General features: G+C 32.9%; 2 protein-coding genes across 16 annotated transcripts in view; one reads left to right on the forward strand and one right to left on the reverse strand.

The window, feature by feature from the left end:
• Nucleotides 1-10,488, forward strand: part of LOC143254091 (uncharacterized) — a 35,554-nt gene extending 25,066 nt beyond the window's left edge. For 3 of the 4 annotated variants that reach the window (XM_076508847.1, XM_076508849.1, XM_076508848.1), the window contains exons 16-25: nucleotides 231-350; nucleotides 507-698; nucleotides 3,206-3,304; nucleotides 3,799-3,878; nucleotides 5,178-5,280; nucleotides 5,879-6,033; nucleotides 8,208-8,283; nucleotides 8,492-8,561; nucleotides 9,390-9,412; nucleotides 9,827-10,488. In XM_076508847.1, coding sequence (XP_076364962.1) covers nucleotides 231-350; nucleotides 507-698; nucleotides 3,206-3,304; nucleotides 3,799-3,878; nucleotides 5,178-5,280; nucleotides 5,879-6,033; nucleotides 8,208-8,283; nucleotides 8,492-8,561; nucleotides 9,390-9,412; nucleotides 9,827-10,024 — 1,116 coding nt within the window. In that variant the 3' untranslated portion in view covers nucleotides 10,025-10,488. Of the gene's footprint in view, nucleotides 1-230; nucleotides 351-506; nucleotides 699-3,205; nucleotides 3,305-3,798; nucleotides 3,879-5,177; nucleotides 5,281-5,878; nucleotides 6,034-8,207; nucleotides 8,284-8,491; nucleotides 8,562-9,389; nucleotides 9,413-9,801 lie in introns of all 4 variants that reach the window. The other variant, XM_076508850.1, reaches the window with a different exon arrangement.
• Nucleotides 10,489-11,278: 790 nt separating this feature from the next.
• Nucleotides 11,279-23,598, reverse strand: part of LOC143254092 (NAD kinase-like) — a 109,373-nt gene continuing 97,053 nt past the window's right edge. For 7 of the 12 annotated variants that reach the window (XM_076508854.1, XM_076508859.1, XM_076508856.1 and 4 more), the window contains 10 exons: nucleotides 20,077-20,206; nucleotides 19,293-19,401; nucleotides 18,687-18,772; nucleotides 18,155-18,257; nucleotides 17,611-17,705; nucleotides 17,022-17,121; nucleotides 16,123-16,280; nucleotides 15,267-15,349; nucleotides 13,151-13,355; nucleotides 11,279-12,953 (listed from right to left, as the gene is read on the reverse strand). In XM_076508854.1, coding sequence (XP_076364969.1) covers nucleotides 12,948-12,953; nucleotides 13,151-13,355; nucleotides 15,267-15,349; nucleotides 16,123-16,280; nucleotides 17,022-17,121; nucleotides 17,611-17,705; nucleotides 18,155-18,257; nucleotides 18,687-18,772; nucleotides 19,293-19,401; nucleotides 20,077-20,206 — 1,075 coding nt within the window. In that variant the 3' untranslated portion in view covers nucleotides 11,279-12,947. Of the gene's footprint in view, nucleotides 12,954-13,150; nucleotides 13,356-15,266; nucleotides 15,350-15,435; nucleotides 15,519-16,122; nucleotides 16,281-17,021; nucleotides 17,122-17,610; nucleotides 17,706-18,154; nucleotides 18,258-18,686; nucleotides 18,773-19,292; nucleotides 19,402-20,076; nucleotides 20,207-21,014; nucleotides 21,171-23,598 lie in introns of those variants that run through there. The other 5 variants (XM_076508855.1, XM_076508861.1, XM_076508858.1 and 2 more) reach the window with 2 other exon arrangements.

Raw genomic sequence — 23,598 nt, forward strand, 5'->3', positions numbered from 1 at the left:
TTGCACAAAGATCAAACAGAAAAGAAATCTTTGATTTACAAAAATGTTTTCCTAATTTCTTCCTTATTGATAAATTAATTCACAGTAGACATTTTGGTGTTAATAAAGGAAATCCAAGAAGTAGCAGTATTTATTTAAAGAAAGTAAAATAGTTGTGATACACAGGTAAGGTTTTGGAAGGTTTGCTACGTGTTATAAAAAATAAAATTTGACAATGTGTGTATTTTTAGGAAAAGGTAGTAAAACATGCAAGATTAGACGTAACAAGAAATCCTCCTCGGAAGGAACGTGACCCAAAGAAAAGAATAAAAAGACAGAATAACAGAAGGACAGATGAAAGGCATTTGAAGGTAACTGTTCAATTGAAAGAAAGTATTTAAGTTTTTGAAATATGATTTTGGATAGGTGAACATGCTTCATACACTTAAACAATTGATCATTTGTGGGTTTTGCTGTTTCTGTTTTTGTATTGAACTGTGCTAAATTATTCCAACTATATTATCTAGAAAGACAAGTCTCGGCAGAGTGAGTCTGATGTTGAAGGTTTAGTGGAGAAGAAATGCCTGGAAAAAGAACAGTTACAACCAAAGTTTGATCTTAAAGAGTTTCCCAAACTAATTGATCTGTGTAAAGAGAAGAAGGCTAAAAATGGTACGAAGCTAGAGAACGTGACTACAAATGACGGGTCTGAAAAACAGGTATTATGTCACAAGTTCTGCAGACAGACATATATTCATATATATATATGCGTGTGTGTGCATGTATACCTGCAATTCATTTTGAGGGCGATTTGACATTTAAAAACAACAAATAAGAATAATTGCTTCAATTTATCACTTTTGAGGTTGGACTAAGTAACTCTTAATGTTTGTTTGTTTTTTATGAATTTCAGGCAAAGTTAATATCTGACATAGCCATCCCTAATTTAGAAGTGTAAGACCAGAGGGAAGGCAGCTAGTCATCACCACCCACTGCCAACTCTTGGGCTACTCTTTTACCAACGAATAGTGGGATTGGCCATAACATCATAATGACCCCACGACTGAAAGAGCAAGAATATTTGGTGTGACAGGCATTCGAACCCTTGGATTACAGTTGTGTGCCTTAACCACCTGGCCATGCTGGGCCCTCTTAATGTTTTCCATACAGAAATTTATAGGGAAATGAACAATAAACGGAATTTCTAAGTTTGTAGAGGATATTAACAAAACATTTGAAAAAATAATCTTTTAACTTTATGAAGGAAATTTATAAAAAAATTGAATTTCCAAGTATATGTTGTTACTCACACTTCTACGAATCTCTTCTCACAGCCAGATCAGCTAAGCTGACTATTTATTATAAAAATAAAACCTTTTGATAACTCAGGAGTTAGTCACATAAATTAGTTTAAGTTGACATTGCAAATATAAACATGCGAGATGTTTGATTTGTTTTTATTTTCACACTTTAACAAAACCATTTTAAGTAAGTTAGACTTAGTCGCTAAAAACAGTTTACTTTTATTATTACAGTCAAGAGTGTTTGGTTTGGAGTCACCAGGAAGTGATGACAATAAGAAGGAAACATATTCAAAGAAAACTTGAGAAATGACCAAGAAATAACGAACAACAATTCTGTTTATCAAGTCAAAAATTGTGAAAAGTCAAACTTCAATAAAAAAGAACGCATGTGTCAGGTAAAAAGTCTTGGAAAATAATGCACATTTTAGAAACTTGGAAATATGTTGATTTATTCTTAACAAAAATAATAATAAGTTTTCACACTGAGTGGGCATGGCTTGGCTTGGTGGTTAAGGCAGTCCACTTTTTGTTGTTGAAACAGTAGTGTAAGAGTTGGTGGTGTTAATTAATAGTGTAATTAACCTTTGAGTATTTTTGTACACAATTTGACAAATGAACATCGGTACCTTGTGTGGGGTTAGCAAGAATCTATTTATTTATGAATAGGTAAACATTTCTCTGTCATATGACTTTTTTAAATTTGAGAAACAAATTGCACAACATTAAAAAAACAGTCCAGTAAAGACGTTATTGATAGATTTTTATAATTAACATTTTATTTCTCTGTATTTGAATAATTTTGAGTCTTAAATTGCTTACTTTTGATTTAAAATTGCATCATATTCATATATAAACCAGGAACATTGATGTAAAGAAGACTAATTACACTGCATAACAATTTTGCTGATTGTGACAGGTACCTGGTGGGTATGTACAAATATAGATTTGGTTTTGTTTAATCACATAGGAACTCTGAGAAATAGACAGTTAACTGTTTACCGGCAATAACGTATTTAATTGCGTTTATGTTTCTAAACGCTGTTAAGTTTAACATAATTAAAAGTGTTTTGTTCCTGATTTTCGTTTGTATTCAATGTCCGGTATCACGTTGCAGTGTCCAATAGTAGTCAGCAAGCATTGAGGGATTCCAGTTGCCCCTAATGTCGTTTTTCCATCGTAGCAAATCCGGATGTGATTTTCATGATCAGCAGCCAAACATTTATAAGGAACACCCAACGGTGTTCAAAAAGCAAAAACTTTGTTGTGCAGTGTTATCTTTCTCAAAGATTGTCATTCTTGCTGAATGTTAGTATCTTAATTATTTGATAGTAATTTTTGAGGTTGTAGGCTGTGGAAAAGTGATTGAAAGTATTTCACTGACATCTTGTGTGAACCCTGTTTCTTCATGTTATTTCCATAATTCATTCAGTGCCATGTTTATAGATAAACAACTTTCTTAATGTCAGTTTTATTTTTAGATATATGATTAAAAATAAACAAATGCTTTAATAGATACTTTGGGAAGTTTGAATGGGAACTCTCTTTTTTCATAATAGCACAAATCTTGAAACTCTCACATTTTACTCTAAATTGGGATGTTCACCCATGACATTGAAAAAGTTTGTTAGCTTTATGTGTTCAGATTTTGTTCCCTGGTGGCATAGTGGTAAGTTAATGAATTTGCAATGCCCAAATATGGGGTTCAATTTCCTTTAGTGGTCACAGCAGATAGTCCAGTGTGGCTTTGTTACAAGAAAAATGCACACACACACATTCAGATTTTAGTTAGCTAACAAAGTTGTATTAGAGTATTGTTTTCATCTTTTTTTCAGTGAAACAACTTAAGTTGCAAAACACTGAAGTTTGATTACATTTGTTCAATGTTTGTGTGTTAGGTAATAAATCAGCTTTCTTTTTTGAAGACACCTGCATGGGGTGGCAAGGTAACTATTCTGGAAGCTCCTTCACTCAGTGAGATACAGAAAATTCAAGAGCAGAAAGAAAATGAAGAAAAAACAAAGGTAATTCTGATATTGAAATAGTATAAAAAGTGTAAGTGTCAGTTACAGAACTGTCAAAGTTTCTTTGAGAGTATGATATATATTGGTATTTTAATATGTTGTTAATTAAAAAGTACAAATAAAGCAAATTTTCCTGTAGTCATGTTTTGAGTTTAATTATTAACCTTTGACTCTGATACCAGGGGTCAAAATGTGATTATTACTATTGCTTTCTTTGTATGTAATAATTCAGTTCGGTTGTTCCCCCACTAAATGTTACCTTGAATTGCTAGTTTTAAATACAGTTTGTACTAGCTTCTGTGTTTTTGAGATGTAGTACATTTTTTTATCAAACAAATTTCTGGTGTAACTCAAATTATTTTGATAAATGAAATATTTATGTAATTAAACTTCTTTGTTTGGTAAGTAGTTTCATTGTTGTTTTTGATGTGTTACAAAAGGTTTTTGTAAACCATTGTTTCCATATATGCCTAATGGTACTGTTTAACTTACAGATTAAGAAGTTAAGACAGCAGCTTCCACAAAATCAAATGCCCTTACTTCAGAATAACAAGACTCCAACCTGGGGTCAGAGGTGAGCAGGTTGTTAGGTTTCTGTAAATAACCAGTGTATGTTGTTAACAACAAATCCATAATGTTTTAAACCATGTACAAAAGACTTCAGATTGTTAACACTACATTGTTTATTATTTCTGTACAACGATAGCACTTTTAACATAACTCCTTTTAATCTGACCTGACCTAGCCTAATTTATCCTAATCAAATGCAACATAACAAACCCCAATCTCACCTAATCCACCTCTTTCTTATCTGATCTGACCTAACCTTCCATGTTTGGTGACACATTACTGAATGTATCACATAGAACATCATTATAGTATGACACAAATCAGTGACAAAAATATTAAGTCAGAATGAAATGGTTATGTCTTGACATTACCTCCAGCTAGAAGATGGGTCTATACACCATCTTGTTGACATTCCTTATGGCTAGAGGACACGTGTCTGTGGGAACTCAACTAGAAAATCAAACATATTGCTATATTTAAATAATATAATCAGAGATGTCACTAGATGTATAAAGGATTTGGGAATTGGTTCCATGGACACAGGAATATTCAGTATGGTAGTGATTATTTCTATTTTCATTTTTCAGGACACTATCTGGAGATTTGGGGCACTGTCAAATATTACTAGCATACAGTCCCCATGTAATGCCTAGTAGTACCTCTGAATTTAATAATGTAGCAACTACATGCCAAGCACAAAGAACTACATGTGGATTAAATATTACAGTTATGTAGTCAAAATGTTTAGCGTTTTAAAACAAAAGTTAGAATCTGTTTCTTTAGACTTTTACATAAATCACAAATTTAAAAGAACCATAGTGGGAATCACACTTGGTGTATAGAATTCATGTTTTACTTAGACATTTCTCTGGTTTCAAGTAAGTGTAACCTGTTTTATAAAATGGTGCTTGCATTTCCTAATATGTGCTTTTTCAAAACAGCTTTCTCTGTGGTAGTTTATAACATTTTCAAGTTACAATAATTGTTTTATAAATATTACTCCAGCACTAATATTTGAAGATATACGTAACAAATATTTGTTACTAATAATGAAACAACACAATATATTTACTTATAAAATTATTTCTGAATGTTTGCTTTAACAACCGATTTGTGTGAATAATTGAATCCCGTTTCCTCGTCTCAGGTGTGTCCAAGGAAGTTATTAATTACAGGTTGTTTTAAACACTGAATGTCAAGTTTTGACTACATAAAGCAGAAAATAAAAAGGTTTTAGTCAGCTTCACAACGTGCAGTTTTGGACAGCGTTTTACATACAACTAATGTAATTTCTTCTTGGCAGACCCCTCACGTTCTTACTGGAGCCTGTTAAAACTTTAACAGAAATACAGAAAGAGGAGGAAGAAAAACTTGTGATGGAAAAAGAAAATTATGGACAAAAACACGTAAGCTGTGATGTTAATACTGAAACTATACTTTGTTTTGCGATACGGTTGTATTTGACCTGGCCTAACTTAATTCAATCTAATATAAACTAACTGATCCTAATGTGAATGAGTGTAAAATTACAAATATTCAATATTGTTACTAATGGACATCTAAAATAAATATACTTATAAAAAGTTGTCTGAAGTAGAACAGAACTAGTATTTTTCTTTGATTGTTAAATGTTGAGATGGTGCTGAGAGCAAAAAGTAGCTTTCTGTGAATGTTCTGAAGAAATATAAGCAGTAACTCTTGGACATGGTGACATAAAACAACCGACATATCACATCTTCAACGAGTTGTGCCCCATTTTTGTTTTTAATCTGATTTTACATTGTATGTGAGTTTATACATACAGCCAATTGCTTTTTGTAATTGTAATGAACACTCATCCAATTTAGGTTGTTTTAAAAATATAAAATGGAAGAGAAAGAACTTTATATTTAGTCAATACTACGATAATTCGAAGCATCTAAACTCTGTGTGTGTAACAAAGAGAGCATTGCTTTTATTAACATCTGGCTCGTTATAATTAAAGCACCTTGTTTTAAAATACAGGTAACAGTCACAGTCCATATTCCTGAATCTGACCAGGAGGATAAACAGAACATAAAGCCTTGGAATAAGATCAGAAGTTACAGTGAGAATCAGGAAAATGAAAATGCTGGTATTTCTAAAAATAACAGAAAAACAAAGAACACCCTGAAGCTTAGGTAAGTTGGTTTAAAACTATACTCTTAAAAAAAAGAAACACAAAATTTGAGACAAATTGTTAAGTTTATTCCGGGTAGTTGTGTATCATATGTGTGAAACTTTGCATGTCCACGCTCACTAGGTGAAGTTTAACGTCACTCAACATCAATAACTGCTTGGCATCTCCTGCCTGTGGAATGGCTGTCCACTCAGCCTGCAACGTTGCTGCAAGCTAAGGTAGAGTTTGCGGTTGAGGTTGTCGCAGACGTCAGTCCAATTCGTCCCAAAGATGTTCGATGGGGTTTAAATCTGGTGATCTAGAGGGCCAGGGATGGGCGTTGTTATGTTGAAAAATGTCGTTGACGTTCATCATGATGGGTTGCACATGGGACCTAAGAATCTCGTCGACGGTTGCGTACGGTCTGATCGGAAATCCTACGCAGCCCTGGTATGGTTGAGGCAGTAGAGCCGCAGTGGTGGTCCTGTCCCGAAGGTGACGTAACCAGACGTTGCGATCTTGTGCGGGCGTGGTCATACGAGGTCTGCCAGATCGTGGACGGTCACGAGTTGATCCATGTTGTTGGTGACGATTCCAGAGGCTTGTGATGGTGCTTGGGTGGACATTCACAGCTCTGGCAACATCTGATTGAGATTTGCCTGCTTCCAAGTAACCAATGGCATTGTTGCATTGTGCTTCAGTCAGTCTTGGCTTAACACTGAGCTATGGAAACCGAGAACCTGCCATTTTTATAGGGATTTTGCACATGTTGCATTTGCAGAACATGCAGATCTCTCAACCAAATTTATTGGACACGAATGCGTTTTGGCGAAAAATCCGATGTTTTCCTCCGTTTTCAAAGTGCACAACTTTTATTGTCATTATGGTCTGACAATCAGTGCCTTAACATGTGTAACATCACATACTCTGAGCTTGTAACGTTATTACATATATTTCTCTTTAAAATAACAAAAATATCCCTTTTGCAGTTCTTTTTTCATAGAACTCGTTCTTGTTGGATAAAAAATTCAGGGAAAATAGCAGGTGCTGATGAGCCAGGCAAAACATTCTCTCTACGTTTAAGAGACTAACTGACTCATGGCAATTGTCTTACCAAAAACTGAAACTCCCTGAATGTCTTGTCCAAGTTCAAAGCTCTCACTGAAGTTTGTTGAATATTCTAGAGAAATGCAAGACCCATAAGGTCTTTCTGAATAACTTTCCCTTACTCAAGTGTCTTATTGAGATATGAATGTCCTCGCTGATTTCAAGAAACAGAGTGAGTGAAATGAAGGGTTTATTTTTCACTTGTATTAAAAGGTATAAAATCTGTAGTATCTAATAGATGTTTATGATAGTTCAAAATTAAACCTAACACAGAATTACCTAATCTTCATAAGAACCAGAGATTCAAGGACGTAGTGTGCAGAGGGACAGGCATGGTGACTTGGCAGAAAGTTGAAGTAGAATTAAACATTGTATTTGTTTAAGAAACCAGACAAATAGCAAAACAATACAGAGGGCAACCATGCAGTATTTCATCATGACATGTTAAATTGAAAAGTAAAATAATGAAATAAAAATGATTCATGTGACCAGTGAATGGATCAAACAAAAGATTTCACATAGGCGAAAGTTCAACAGCAGTTCTTGAGTCATTCAGGACGGAAACAAAAAGTAATCTTCCCTGAAAGATAAATTCACATTACAAATTCTTTCTGAAACTGACCAATCAGAAATACAATTTACAAGAATCCAGAAACATCTCTTTTACCTGTGACTGTCATACAGCTATCTAAAGTAGAATACAAGACAGTTACCTCATGAAATAGTAAATAGTTGCTGCATGCAACTTCACCCAGATATAACATATTCTAAGTTGGGACAACATGCGTCATAAGATAATAACACATCGATTGTTCCTAAAAATGTGAATATTACTTGACATCAGGTTTTATGCAGACCAGTTTATTATGGTTCTACTGAAATCTTTCAAGTAAATTGTAGTTGTTGAACATTCCAAAAAGAACTTGATTAATCATAAAAGATGCTATTGCTAAAGTTAGTTTATAATTTGAGCTTATTGAAATAAAACAACTGGTTGTGTGTATATTGTTTACTGTCTTGTGGTATTCTTTAGAATCTAGTGTTAATATGACATTGCTGTCAAATGTGTCACTTAAATATTTTTCACAGCTGTAGTGCTTTTCCTCCTCTGGAGAAGTCTAATGTAACATCACAGAACAAGAGTGGAGAAGAAATACTGGAAAAGGTACATCAATTCTTCTGTAATCGTTTTACTGTATTTTGGTAAATAAACTAATTAGAATGAGTGTTTTTATAAATTATTACCTACTGGTATAGCTTAAGCTAAATAACCTTAGAATTCTGCAGGTAACATGGATTTGTCTAACATTGTGAAAACCATTTGTATGCTATTAATGACCAAGTAAAGAACAAACATAAATACGGTTTTATAGGAGACGAGAGGTGGGAATCAGACAACACAAATTGCAGATGGAACTGGTGGAATAACCTATAATATTTCAGGTTTGTAGACAAAGTAGATAAAACTTGAATTAAGGTCAGCAAGTTACATAAAAAGAATTCTTTCCACATATAAATTAGTATTGTAATACAGGAACAAAGGCTGAATGTGGCTTAGTGGTTAGCATGCATAAACCTGAAGCTCCATGGTTAGTGTTCAGTTACTGCGAAATCTCACTTAGAACTTTAGGGACAGGGGTGCATTAAAAGAGTGACAGTCAACTTTCTCTAATTTGTCAGTTTCAAAATTATATATAGTTGACACACACAGCCATTGTGCAGCTTGGCTTGAATATCTGAAATAAACGATGAATTTAGACCAAACATTTGCGATAAAAATAATGCTTAGCTGCACAGAATTAGAAGTATGCCAAGTAAAAACCATCTGTATAATTCAATCATGAATATTAAAGAATGTAGGTTGTGTTGTAAAGCTAGATAGTTCTGAGCCATGAAAGTAAGGTTTATTGATAAAATAAGAAGTGATTTTGTATTCTTATTATATATAGGCACTAGTTACAGTAATAAAATCTTATAAATTACTGGGTGAAATAAAACTCAAGCTATTAAAGGTGAAGGCTCAGTATAAATAATCTTTGAACCACACGTGATACCACTCCAACAACCTTATGAGCATTTCACTTTTTAAACATATGAAATGATTATAGAACCCAAAAGAACAGAAGAGATCAACAGGAAACACTTCTATAATGCCTCATTTTTGTAGTTTTTCCTTTAAGACACTGTAAGAAAAATTTTGAGAGGTGACTTTTTTCCAGTTTACAATACGAGTGCGTGTTTTTCTCATTTTATCCCTTTCTATTTTTTCAGCCCATGAAAAGTGTAGGAAAGAGGTAAATGTTTTCTATTATTATTTACAAATAGCCATGATTTTAAAATAGTTGGTGATCTGTTGTAGTGAGTAGTTACTGCAAAATGTAAGTTTTAATATATAAGGTTTTTGAGTATGTTACAAAAGCTGCCAAATTGTAATTATTTTTGTGTAGTAAAAGTGATCTGATTTCTTGTCACTGGTGTTAATTAATCCAAGTTATGAACAACTAGCTTTTACTTACCCATTACCAATACCCTGCACAATCATGAGTGCAATATGTGTGAAAATATTTTGGTTCTTAAATTGTGTCAACTGTTACAACTGAAAGTTCCTATGTAAACATTTTTCACGTTTTTTTAGCTGTTTAATTAACAGATACCTAGAACTAGGTTCCTTACTATTGTTTAGTGAAACAACCTTTACTGACCAACAGGAACCAGTGGAACATGACAGTTTTACTAGCCAGGGTAAGCTGGGAAGAAATACCATGCCTAAGAGAAAAAAGAAAATACTGCAGAAACTCGACAATTCCGTACTTGGATTTAGCTTTAAGCTGGATTCGGATCGGGTCTGTGTTGGAAAGGGTGACAAATATGAGGGGGAACAAGAAACAACTGTTTCCTTCAAATAAATGTAGTGTGGACTGATACTGTAACAACAATTAGAAATATGAAACTTTATGTTGCCCAATAAATACATAAACTGTATCATACTTAAGTCACTTTGTACCTGTTGATGTTAGAAATGGTTCAGACCACTATAATATCAATTTATTTTAAAACTCTCAGGTTCCCCATAATTTGATGGAGGAGTATGTTGTTTAAATCCATAATGGACCACGGTGACAAATTTAAAATTACTTACTTTTATTTAATGTAGTGAATACTGGTATTTTATCATAAGGTATTGTTCAGAACTTTTACTCTGTAGGTGTAATACATTTGCAAATTGCTTTGTTTTCTTTTATTTGTTTTAAGTTTGAAAGTAGTTATTGGATATATTATATAAACTTAAAATGCTGATAAGTTTTAAGATAAAGTTAACAACTAAGTGAGGTTTGTTTGTAAAGCAGTAGGCTGTTGTAACATGGCCTGGTAATAAAATTACCTTATCAAAGCTTTCTTCGTATATTGTCGGTTTTGTTAATGTAGAAACACGTAAGAAAATCGTGAACATTTGCTTTCAAGTGAAAACTTGAGATGTTTTGAATGGAGTGCACAGCTCTGTGAGGACTATCTACATGAGCCCTTTAACCGTGAAGGCAACTGGAAACATCCACCCATACAAACTCTTGGGGTTACTCTTTTACCAACGAGTGGGATTGACCATACTGTTATAATACCCCCACACCTGAAAGGAGCAGGAATAATGGGAATTTGAACCTGGATCAAAGTTTATAATATGAAGTCCACAAACATTTCCAGAATTGTTTACATTAAGTGAAAAGTAAAGTAATTTTCCTTTAGAGTAGAAAACCAATAAATTATTGGAAATCTTACCAACCATCTTCATTATTTAATTTCTTATTAAAAAATTCTTGTTTTTTGTTGGGAGGGACATTGAAAGTAATAGTTTCTAAAGATTTGTCAGAATATTTTAAGCTTTAGGTAATGCATCAATTAGCTTAAATAACAGATAGAATGTTCAGGAAGAGAAACTGGCAAACTTAGGGGGTAAAGATCACAAGCCAAGCTCGTAGCTATGGATTTGGTATTGTGATAAAAGGGGGGTTGAGCATAACCAGAGTTTTCTCACAATAATAATTGTTGAAATAATAGAAATCTTATACTCAATCTTTCTCAACATGTTTAATAATAGTAATTAAAAACAATTACGTTCACAATCCTTTGTTATTGGAAAAAGGATAGTGGACAAGCAGACTGTATCGAGTTGCACAGACCATGTTCATTTGTTTATTTACCCCTTTACTTACAAACCACAAAACATGGATTAATGACAGACTTAAAACAACTCCTAGACCAGTTTATATATAGAACAAGGTAAAAATTCAATCTCCTGCTTTATACATGTAGCTTTGTTTATAGTGTACATTTCCAAACGTAATAGTAGAACCCATTGTACAAAAGGCTATTCTTGATTACACTGCCATCTACCGTGATGAAACTACATAAAACAAAGTATGCAAATAGCTTCCCAAAATTATACAACCAAACAATTACTTTATATCACACACTTTCAAATATAGTTTGTTAAGTGTAGCCATCTTAGGTACCACTGATGAAAGAACCAAAATCCTATATTTTCTTTGATGTATAACGGGCAATTCAGTAGTCACTTTTACTGGTCTGTAAACAAAGCTTACAACTGAAATGTCAGTAATTTCTGTTATTTTTGTTAAATATTACACTTGTAGGAAATCCCCCATGGCATAGTTACTATAATTATTTACGAAACTCTACCGTTTTGCAAAGACATCTAAACATATACGACCTCCCCAATTTATCATTTCTTTTCACAAATACTCTTAATTTATTTTTGTAAAAGTAAAATAATTATATTATTTCTAGAGATTTTTAATAACTTTCGTTCTTACTTGTAGTATCGAATTTTGCAAAACTAAGTGGCCCCACCAAATTCCACATGATCTTAATTTACAAAGATATACAGACAGCTGAAAATGTTTATCTTTTATTTACTGTTTCTTTTTCTTAAATAAACAATAACTAATAGTTTTAAAAACCACACCACAAATTTAAGAAATGAGTTTGTTCATTTTTAAAGCCTCTTCTGAAACACTAAATACAGCCCCTGGATAGACTATAAACATATGTTTATAAATACATTACTATCAGGAGAAAAACCTTTAAAAGCTGGAATTCATTTATAAGCCATATAAACGTTTAGCAAACTTAAAATTAATATAATGGGCTTGAATTATGTAAAGCCTTTTAAAGTTTATGTGTGGATTAGTTCATGCAGAGGGTGAGGGGTGTTGAAGTTGAGTAATATTGGTGATTATAACTGCAAAATAAATCTAATGAAATCTACTGGAATATTGTGAGCACATTGTTTTGAATAAAAATATACATATTTACGAATTTAAGAAAAACAAAAGAACGTAGGTGTGTCAGTTCTATTTCCATTAAATGTTTAAGATATCACATTATTTAAGTCTATGAATCACAGGGGGCATCTCTGTAATGTCTGGTTAACAAAACACTAATAATGACCATCCTTTCATAGACGTACTAGATACCAAACAAACTAAACACTTAAACAAAGGTTTACAAATTCCACACAAACGTTTAAAGAGTTTTACAAAATATATGACATAAGTACCAGAGTCTGGAGATTCCGGTTTTAATTGATCACAAAATTCAACATAACTGTTACTTTGAGGATATATGAAGTAACTCAGCAGATGGCTGTACCCTCTTGCAGAAGGAAGCTTGTGCCTAAGAGATGCAATGTTCCCATAACTATCCCCATGGGCTTCCTGTTTTATCAAAGCTGGTTTCCTCGAATGTTACAAATCATATTAACATGGTCCCAAAGGAGATGTGGTGACAAATTCTATTTGTTCCCCCAGACATTTAGACCTGTACAAAGAGATATATGTTCAGTATCAGATATAACTTTCTGATGACATAAAGGATAAGATAAAGCACACACTGTAGAATTCCTAAAGACTGTCACACTCACAGTGAGCTCCTGCTAAGCCTAATATAAATGTTTCTAATACAGGTTGATCAAATGTTTCTAGTTGACATAAATTTTAACATCCATTGTTACCTACCTCACTGTCTATTTGATCTGATCTGTCCAAGGAATCTATCGTATCATTACTGGAGCTGTGTATAAGGTCAGAGTACTCATCAAACTGGCGTTGTTTTTTACGCACGTTCCAGTGAAGACACTCGGCTAAGCTGTCAAACCAATCGGTTATTTGGTCATGGGCACAGATGGATGGTAGTGGATAAATAGACATGGTCACTCGCAGGCTAGAGAAGAGAACATTCTCATTTGTAAAGTGATAATGACAAGTAGTTTGGTAAATGTCTAGCAAATTCTGTTTTTAGGAAAAATTTCAAATTGAAACAACACCTGCTGTTCCAACAGTTTACAATCCGAAATGAAACAAGTGCTAGCTCCCCTTTTATTTTCTGTTTACAAATCTATTATAACTACAACAGTTAATTTATTATAACTACAACAGTTAATTTTGTTTTCTTTGTATAATAAGCTCAACATTAGCATTTCTTCATTAAAAGTTTTGAATTGAAAAACCAACAAGTAGAAATTCTTCTAGAATCTTCTTTAATTTTCCATTGTTCTGAGGTTTTGTTTTTTTATTTAAAAAGAAAAGCTAGTTTTACCAGCCAATGATATGAAATAAAACTACAATTTAGATAGGTAATTTATTTAAACCTTTTTGTTCCTTGCAATTACAAAGATTAGGAAATTAATGTGAAAGATTATAAAAACATCCTTTAAAAAATTAATGAAAGAATAGTGAAGACAAAAATACAAAGTGAACCACATTCAGGATCCTGACAAACTTAATATTTCTTATATATTTGAGGTAGAAAGAACACTTGATACAGAAATATACACAAGTATTCGAACTTAAAATGGTGAAATGAAAACATTTTTTTTACTAATATCATTTAATAAAAAATATTTAAAACATTTAAAAAAATGCTGAACAATTTTATTCAATAACATTTGTCTAAAAGTTAATACATGATTGAAGTCTTGGAGGCGGCTTCATCATTCAATGTCAACATTTTGGTTATAAAAACTTCTTTTCTGGAAAACATGATTTATTGTAAACTAACCTTGTTTTTAACTGTAAAGATGACGTTAATTTAATCACCTGCTCCAAATTTGTAATATCAAGACATCTGGTTCATATGTTAATATTATTGCAAGTAAAGATCATATGGTTGAATCTATGGTATTCAAAAAACACTGTTGATTTACTTGAACCAGCACTACCAACCAAAAGTAGCACATACTGTATGTTCAAAAAGTTTCACATGAAAAACATAAAGTTACTATTTGAAGCATTCATCCATTTTTCATGAACAAAAACAGTTACATTGGTTGGAACGTTAAGAACCTTCTAGAGGAACTGTGCCGGTTGGAACGTTAAGAACCTTCTAGAGGAACTGTGCCGGTTGGAACGTTAAAAACCTTATAGAGGAACTGTACCGGTTGGAACGTTAAAACCCTTATAGAGGAACTGTGCCGGTTGGAACGTTAAGAACCTTATAGAAGAACTGTGCCGGTTGGAACGTTAAGAACCTTATAGAAGAACTGTGCCGGTTGGAACGTTAAAACCCTTATAGAGGAACTGTGCCGGTTGGAACGTTAAAAACCTCATAGAGGAACTGTGTCGGTTGGAACGTTAAGAACCTCATAGAGGAACTGTGCCGGTTGGAACGTTAAGAACCTCATAGAGGAACTGTGCCGGTTGGAACGTTAAGAACCTCATAGAGGAACTGTGCCGGTTGGAACGTTAAAAACCTCATAGAGGAACTGTGCCGGTTGGAACATTAAGAACCTTCTAAAGGAATGTCAGTTGGAACATTAAGATTCAACTTTTGTAATCAATAATAATCTACAACAAATCAGTTAATTGTATTCGATAAATGCAACTTTCAATTTCTTTCACAATATTTAGCATGAAAAAAAAACTTTACAACATAAAATCAAATTATTACATCTTTGTAAGAACAAACTTAAAACAAACATACAAGTTCTACAATGTGTTTGAAACATTCAAGGTGAAGAAAAGTGTTGGACAACAAGTGCACATTTAGACTTGTATGTTAATCACACTAAAGAAAAACCAAAAAAAAACAACATACAAAACACAAAAGTAACAATTGAAACAAAACAACACACACCTATCGCCTATTTTCAACTGTTGCTGATGTCGGCCATCAAATGACACCCATGCCGTGTTCCTAGCATCTGGTGACACCATAATCTTAAAAATTAAGGGAGAGAGAACAGGTTTTTAATACACATGCTGCATGCAAAAACAAACACACGTTTCACTTCATTCATCCCTACCTATCCCCATGCTCTAAAGGTTGCCTGTTGCGACCATCAAAAGATATCCACGCTGAACTTCTTGCTTCAGGGGAGACCATAATCTGCAGTGGTGTTGCAAGGAGTCACGTATGATGTTCAAGAAACTACATTACTGTCTACTGTTATAAACTATTATACGTTTTAAACACTAAACCAATAATGTTTTATTGTAGTTGTATTATGTACAATTGAATATAATCTATATAACAGCCCTGAGTAATCTACATTAAATATCAGAATAGTGTTTTAACATTTTAAACACACGATCTTAAGTTTGTAACAAACTCATACATTCATCAATTCATGATATAACTAAAAAAATGTATTGGTTATAATGTATTTAAACCAAAAACATAACAATTTTTGATTGATGGCAAAATTCACATATTAAGAAAATACAAGATAAAACATGATACCAAGTTTATCTGTCTAATGTAACAAGAACAGTATAATAATTGAAGGGTGAAAGTAAAGAAAAGTATCAGACTGAAAACAAGAAAGATGATAAAAGTTAAAAAGATACAACTTTAAGATTGTTAAAAGTTCCTCTACTTCACAGAATAACAACAAATATTTCTTTACATGATACATTAAAAATTATGTTCCCATTCAACTTTAGAAGCAATTTATGTTTAGGTTGAATAAGACATACTGTTACAATCATACCTTTAATTCAACTCCAGCAGGTACAACAATAGGCCTGAATGAAAGGGAATGTGGACATATTGGAGTAACCATGATGGCTGGTACACTAGGGTGAATCATGGATGCACCAGCAGCCACGGCATAGGCTGTACTGCCAGTAGGTGTGGAAACTATTAATCCTGAATAGGAAGAAACCAAGAGGAAAAAAAATGAAGAAATATATCTTCTTACTTAGATAATTATTATTATTACTGCAATGCAGTCTAGTGACAGTTTAATAAAACATAATAAATACAACTAAAACTAATTTTATTTATAGAATTATTTTTATGTACCAAAGACTCACTGATGCACAACAAAATAGTCAATGATAAAAATCCTACTGAATTATTCAATTGTGAAATGAGGGCCATCACGTAACCTTCAAAACATATCACCATTCACGTTTTTAGACTGTAGCTCCACAATAAAACATTATGTCACTAAAGGATCTTGGAAATACATCATCTAACTGCTGGATTTGATTGTGTTAACCATTTTAAATATGGTTTATTGTATGCTGTCTCCTCAATGACAAAAGAAGACTGTGCACAATGTTTAATTATTAACAGTTTTATCTGCCAATTTCAAAATCTGAAACAATAGGAAACATACGATTTATAGATTAAATTATACTCTAACGTTTACTACCTACATGTAATAATATGTCACATTGAATATTTTCAAAATTCTTGCATTTGGGGACCACAATCTTTATGAAATGTGACACCTAAATTTTATGGGATACTCAAAGAAAACGTAGAAAATTTTGTTTCACATCGAATCGTACTTTTCAGTAACTGTTTTACCTCTTGCTTAATGAGTTGAAGTACATTAAAATAAGTATTAGATAAACTAAGCAAAAAGAAAACACATCTTACCATCACCCTGAACTGTGGTAATATGTTTTCCATCCAGAAACAAGTCAATATTTGACAGATAAGGAGATGGCCCTCTGTCAACTACTACCTCATTCAGTACCTAAGATAATTTAAAAATTTTTTTATTGTTAAAACATCTATAAAAACTGTCAATAATTACTCTGTTCAATAGGTAAGAATTTTCAGTTAACTTGACTCCAAAAATGAATAAATATTCATGGAATATTTTTCAACAATAAATTTATAAAAACAAAATCACCAACTTGAAGATGGTTTAAACAATACTGTATTGTTGTAGACAATGTTCTAGTTTTAGACAACCAACGAAATCTTACATTCTTTCAGGTTGACAAGAAACTAGAACAAATATCAGAAATCACTTTCATCTGTAAAATTACATACTAGTATTTCTTCATACATAAAACAACGTGTTTTTCATTTCTCTGTGAACACTGACCATGGCATAACTAAAAACCAATAGAACAATCTGAAATATTCAGTGTTTATAGATTGTTAATAACAATTAAAACTAAATGGTTTACATATTAAAATTCCTTTTAGTTTATTTTCCTAGAAACAACATTCTTACCAAAAAACTGGAATGCAGTTTTTTGTCCAATGGTTCACTGTTCTTCCTCACTATGATACATCGAAGTCTGCTACGTAGGGTTAGGGCTGCGTGTCCTTCGAAGCAAAAATTATAGAATTAGTCTGGTCTTGTACAAACAATGACTCAGTTTAGATTGATGCAACAAATTATTTGAAATTACGATAGTGATAACAGCAAAAAAACACACAAAGCTCTACATAAACCAACCTGCTAATAAACAATCAATTCTAGTATCAAATTGAAATACAAGTGAGAAGATTTCCTGATTATAGCATGGCAGAATTTAATGAAGTAAAAGTTTCTTGAATCGACTCATATAATAATCTGTTTTTATTCTTTCTAGAATTATAATTATATATATTGTAGAAATGCTCTTGTTCATACATCAAAATGTAAAAATAATGAGATGCTTCCTCATAGACTGCTATCTACACATTCATACTATTTCTTTCACTATGTGAGTTTAAATATCCACATGTCTATGAATGAACAGGTGATAAAACTTCATAATAACGTATCTCACCTTCTAAAACATTACTAACTTGTTCCTGAAAGTCGGAAAACTCAAACGGTGCAAGGAAACCTAGAGAACCCATATGAAAAGCCATAACTGGAGGGACACTTTGCTAGAGTCAACAAAAACAGAAGTAAGATGAAACACTCACTGGTAAAGAATGCTATACATTCATATTAAAACTTGAAATAGTTTCATAAAGTAATCTGTACACACTGAATGATTAACTGATGTAATGCTACTTTATATTCTTTAGTGTGACAGTTTGTTTAACAAGTTTTTGTTAATGTTTAATCAAAAGAGAAAATGTACATTTCACATACAGGACACTTTTTACACATGATAATAAAGATTAACATCAGTTTGTCATGAATCAGAAATGGAAACTTCAAATTTCTGACACAGATTTGTTTGATGGGTAAATATTCCAAGTCTAATAACAACAAATATCACCTCAATTTTTATTTGCACAGTTAGGATTTTTTTTTATTTATTTGAGTATAAAAATATATGGTGCAGTTGCACTTGTTCCGAAACCCACCTGGAACAGTGAAGAGGCATAGAGAAGAGTTCCATCTCCTCCAAGACAAATTATAAAGTCTATTTTATCTGTGAGGTCTTCTTGACCTATGAAAGTTAAAAAACAACACACACACACAAACAAGATTAAAATAAATGGAAACGAATACATTTTGTGGAATTAAAAAAAATTACAATTTAAAAACCACAGATGGTGTTATCATACTTTTGAAGAAGTTGACTGTTAGTGTGGAATTAATCCAAAGAGTCCTAATAGATGTAAGTTATTCATATTAAAAAGAAAATTAATAAAAAATAAAATCTAAACAACAGCACAAACCAGTGGTAAAGAACCAAAGTGAGGAAATGAGATGATAAAAATAACTAAAGTTTTAATCTAATTTTCTTCCTAGCAACCACATATTTATAAAGATATCAAAAGTGGAAATAATCAGAATTTAAAAAATAAAATACATTGTATTTTACACGTAATAATGTTTTAAGTAATCTTTTACGTGCAATAATGTTTTAACTAAAAAGAAAACAAATGATAAGTTAGTTTAAAATTATAAACAAGTTAAAATTGTTAACATCAGTTCTAAAGAAACACGTAAAGCATGCCCTTTACCTTCTCTGAAGGTGCAAAGTTTATCTCTGACAGGACTAAAGTAAGTGTTATTTCTTAGTTGCACATCTTCAAGTACTGATGCTTCCACAGATACAACCATCTGCTTATCCTACGAGAACATAAAATATGAATGTCGTGGATCCAAGTTTCTCACCACGACCACCAACATCAAATGAACATTCAGAAATTAAACTATAAAAACAGAGAACACTTTTGTGCTGTGAAAACAGTTTTTAATGTATAATTTACATATTTTGTTTTGTATAGGTGTGAAACGAAGAGGTGGGGTTGATACTGAAGTTAATAAAAACAACAACATTCAACAATGAACAGGTAATGTACTATGTGGACCCCAAAATTAAGTCGAGTTATATATTGCATAATTTAATAGACATGTCATCACACTGATATTGCAAGTTTAATTTTTACTTGCTAAAAGGTAGTAAATAAGAAAAATAGATGACATGAAAGTTACCAGATACGTATGGTACCACTGGGCTCTTTTACAAAACACATGTTCATTGAGCATAGTTAATACATGAACTAAAATAATACTTGTTTTAATTTTATAGGAAATTAATATCACAGGATATAATCTATTAAGTAATAATATTCTTGTAATTTAACCAAATGCACGTGCATTCTTATACCTACATAACAGTTAAACAATGACGTACTGTAAAAACTGCACATAAATCTATGCTTGTAACCAGCTTAACAGTATGTATATGTCAATCATCATGCTTAGATTCCAGTTTTTATAATATATAGGGTCTCAACTTACATAGATCAGCCAGCTGACCAAATCTATAAAAGGTTGAATGACTGAGGTGTCCTGCACTTTCTTGATGACCAACACACTGAGGGGTGGTTTATTCCAAGTTAACCTTTGGCTAGCAGGATCTTGAATAGTCCTAAATCAAGAAGTAATAATATTAATAAGTATGCAGGAATTTGTGGGCAGCACAACAAACTAAAAACCTAACTCCTCTGATTGACTGCAGTCTACACGTCTGCAATGAAATGTAACTTTTAACTGGAACTTTGTGATTTGAATGTTATTTGTATAATGCTTCTGTAGTTCGAAAGTGAAAATGAGATTTGAGGAAGGGTGGTAACTAGACGTAAACACCCGTCGTCTTTTCCACAATTCAGTAAGCTAAGCACTCGGCTACATAAACTATTTGTTATGAAGCCGATTTCTCCTTGTCAATGCTAAATGCTAAAAGTAACTGTTTCCTAATTACATTAAAATCTTGAATAAACCTAATATCATTCATAATCTTACCTTATTCTAAGACAGATGGAGCCACACTCAATACAAATAAGTAAGTTCATCTTGGTAATAATTGCTATTTTAGAAATCAGATCTGATACACCTCGACTTAAATAGAGTTGACATTTCTTCTACAATTAACAACAATAATTCCAAAATTAACATACCAGAACCTTAAAATATCGTGATAACGAAAACGTTATTATTATAAACAAATCGTAACAATGAAGACTATTATTATTATAAAAGAATCGTAACAATGAAGACATTATTATTATTATAAACAAATCGTAACAATGAAGACATTATTATCAAAATCATGATAACGAAGACGATATTAAAAACTAAGGTAAAATGTTACTAGATCCGAGTTTTATCACAAATACCATTAATCGAAGACACTGAACTATAAAGTTAATTATTTGAACACAACATTCAATACGTACATGTAAGTAGCAAGTTGATGGCAACCTTTCATGTCCTTCATACCTGAGATCCCCAATCTGACTGGAACAAGGACTAGAAATATTTCAACGGTGGGACTACTTAAATCTCACTGACGGTTTTCCTGTTCACCAGGTTTTATAACCCTTTCCCATCGTCTTTCATCATACGTCATAGAGATATATGTTTCAACCACCACTGGCTCCACGTTTTGGGAAAAGCCTTGATAGGGTAAGCCTTACGGTTAAAGCTCTTGCCACGGTATTTACGCAAAACATATGACGTATAACTAACGTCCACTTTCACCTTCGGACAAAATGATAGTGAGCTAATCGATACTCGACACTTGAACGGCAAATATGCGCAGAAAATATCATAGGTAACTGGTGTAACTAAAATGACCAGGTCAAGAAGGAAGTCGCATCCAAAACGTATAAAATAAACAAACGAGCTACTTATGTATTTCTTATATTTTCATATGTACTTGTTAGGAAGGGGTTTGCGATTTTAAAACAGTTATTTAATTTTAATAAAAACCTGCATATAATAAGACCATTCGTGTTGTGATTTTACTACGTGGGAAAAAGGCAAGGGGGCAGCACCAGTCTGAACTGATACAACAACCGTCCTCTTCAGGTTTAACACCAGTCTAAACCGATACAACAACCGTCTTCTACAGGTTTAACACCAGTCTAAACCGATACAACAACCGTCTTCTACAGGTTTAACACCAGTCTAAACCGATACAACAACCGTACTCTACAGGTTTAACACCAGTCTAAACCGATACAACAACCGTCCTCTACAGGTTTAACACCAGTCTAAACCGATACAACAACCGTCTTCTACAGGTTTAACACCAGTCTAAACCGATACAACAACCGTCTTCTACAGGTTTAACACCAGTCTAAACCGATACAACAACCGTCTTCTACAGGTTTAACACCAGTCTAAACCGATACAACAACCGTCTCTACAGGTTTAACACCAGTCTAAACCGATACAACAACCGTACTCTACAGGTTTAACAGTCTAAACCGATACAATAATTGTACTCTACAAGTATAATTATTCCTTTTTATTGAATATACTCCAGGAATATCTACGCTAGCCATCCCTGATTTGGAAGTGATGGACTACAGAGAAGGTAGCTGATTAACTCCACCACCGCCAATTCTTTGGCTACTGTTTTAATGATGAAAAATCTGATTGACCATCACATTATGACGTATCCAAAGCTAGTAATGTGTGGGAATTCGAACTCGCAATCCGCAGACCCTTACCATCAGACCATTTAAGTTCAGATATTATGGGGGGGAGGTCAAATAAAGCTTGGGTTCAACAGCGTTCAAAACTGAAGATAAGATTGCCAGATTACAAAATTAACGCCTACATTTTGGTGTCCCTGTTAAGGGGTTATAACAATAAAATTCGGGGTTTGATTCCTCAGATAGCTTTACGCTAAAACAAACAGTATACTTTGGTTGTCTGTACAACGTTTTTACAAAATGTTATTACATTTTAAAGTGAGGACACGTGTAAAGGTTCAAGTCTATTTCCTTTTTCAAATGTAATTTTTCCGAGAAAAAACATTGTCCAGATATACCATCACAATACATTAAGCTAAGCTTAAACGAAAGTCGTGGATTAGTCTAAATATGTGATGATTCATTTCCGGGTAAATCCCTGATACACTGATGTTCCCCTGTTTTATTCCCCAATAAACTGTAGGGAATCAGATGGAGGGCGCAATTCAAAAACTAGGAGTTCGAATAGGGCGTTACTGGCTTAAAGTCACAAATGTTTTTTGTTTTGCCAGTTTCAATTGAGAAAAGGACTAAAAACAGTGAAACAACTGCATATAAAAAAGCTAATGTTTAAAAATAAAAATATTGGAAGGAAAAACTAACATATTCAGAGATCCAAGTCACACATCACTATATCACTGATAGAGTGAATACGTGATCCAAGCCACACATCACTATATCACTGATAGAGTGAATACTTGATCCAAGTCACATCACTATATCACTGATAGAATGAATACTTGATCTGATAGAGTGAATACTTGATCCCAGTCACACATCACTATATCACTGATAGAGTGAATACTTGATCCCAGTCACACATCACTATATCACTGATAGAGTGAATACTTGATCCCAGTCACACATCACTATATCACTGATAGAGTGAATACTTGATCCCAGTCACACATCACTATATCACTGATAGAGTGAATACTTGATCCCAGTCACACATCACTATATCACTGATAGAGTGAATACTTGATCCCAGTCACACATCACTATATCACTGATAGTGAATACTTGATCCCAGTCACACATCACTATATCACTGATAGAGTGAATACTTGATCCCAGTCACACATCACTATATCACTGATAGAGTGAATACTTGATCCCAGTCACACATCACTATATCACTGATAGAGTGAATACTTGATCCAAGTCACACATCACTATATCACTGATAGAGTGAATACCTGATCCAAGTCACACATCACTATATCACTGATAGAGTGAATACTTGAAAGCATTTTTCTTTGTCCATTTTAATTCTATA

This window comes from Tachypleus tridentatus, chromosome 6, assembly GCF_004210375.1.
Source record: "Tachypleus tridentatus isolate NWPU-2018 chromosome 6, ASM421037v1, whole genome shotgun sequence".
Classification (NCBI taxonomy): Eukaryota; Metazoa; Arthropoda; class Merostomata; order Xiphosura; family Limulidae; genus Tachypleus; species Tachypleus tridentatus.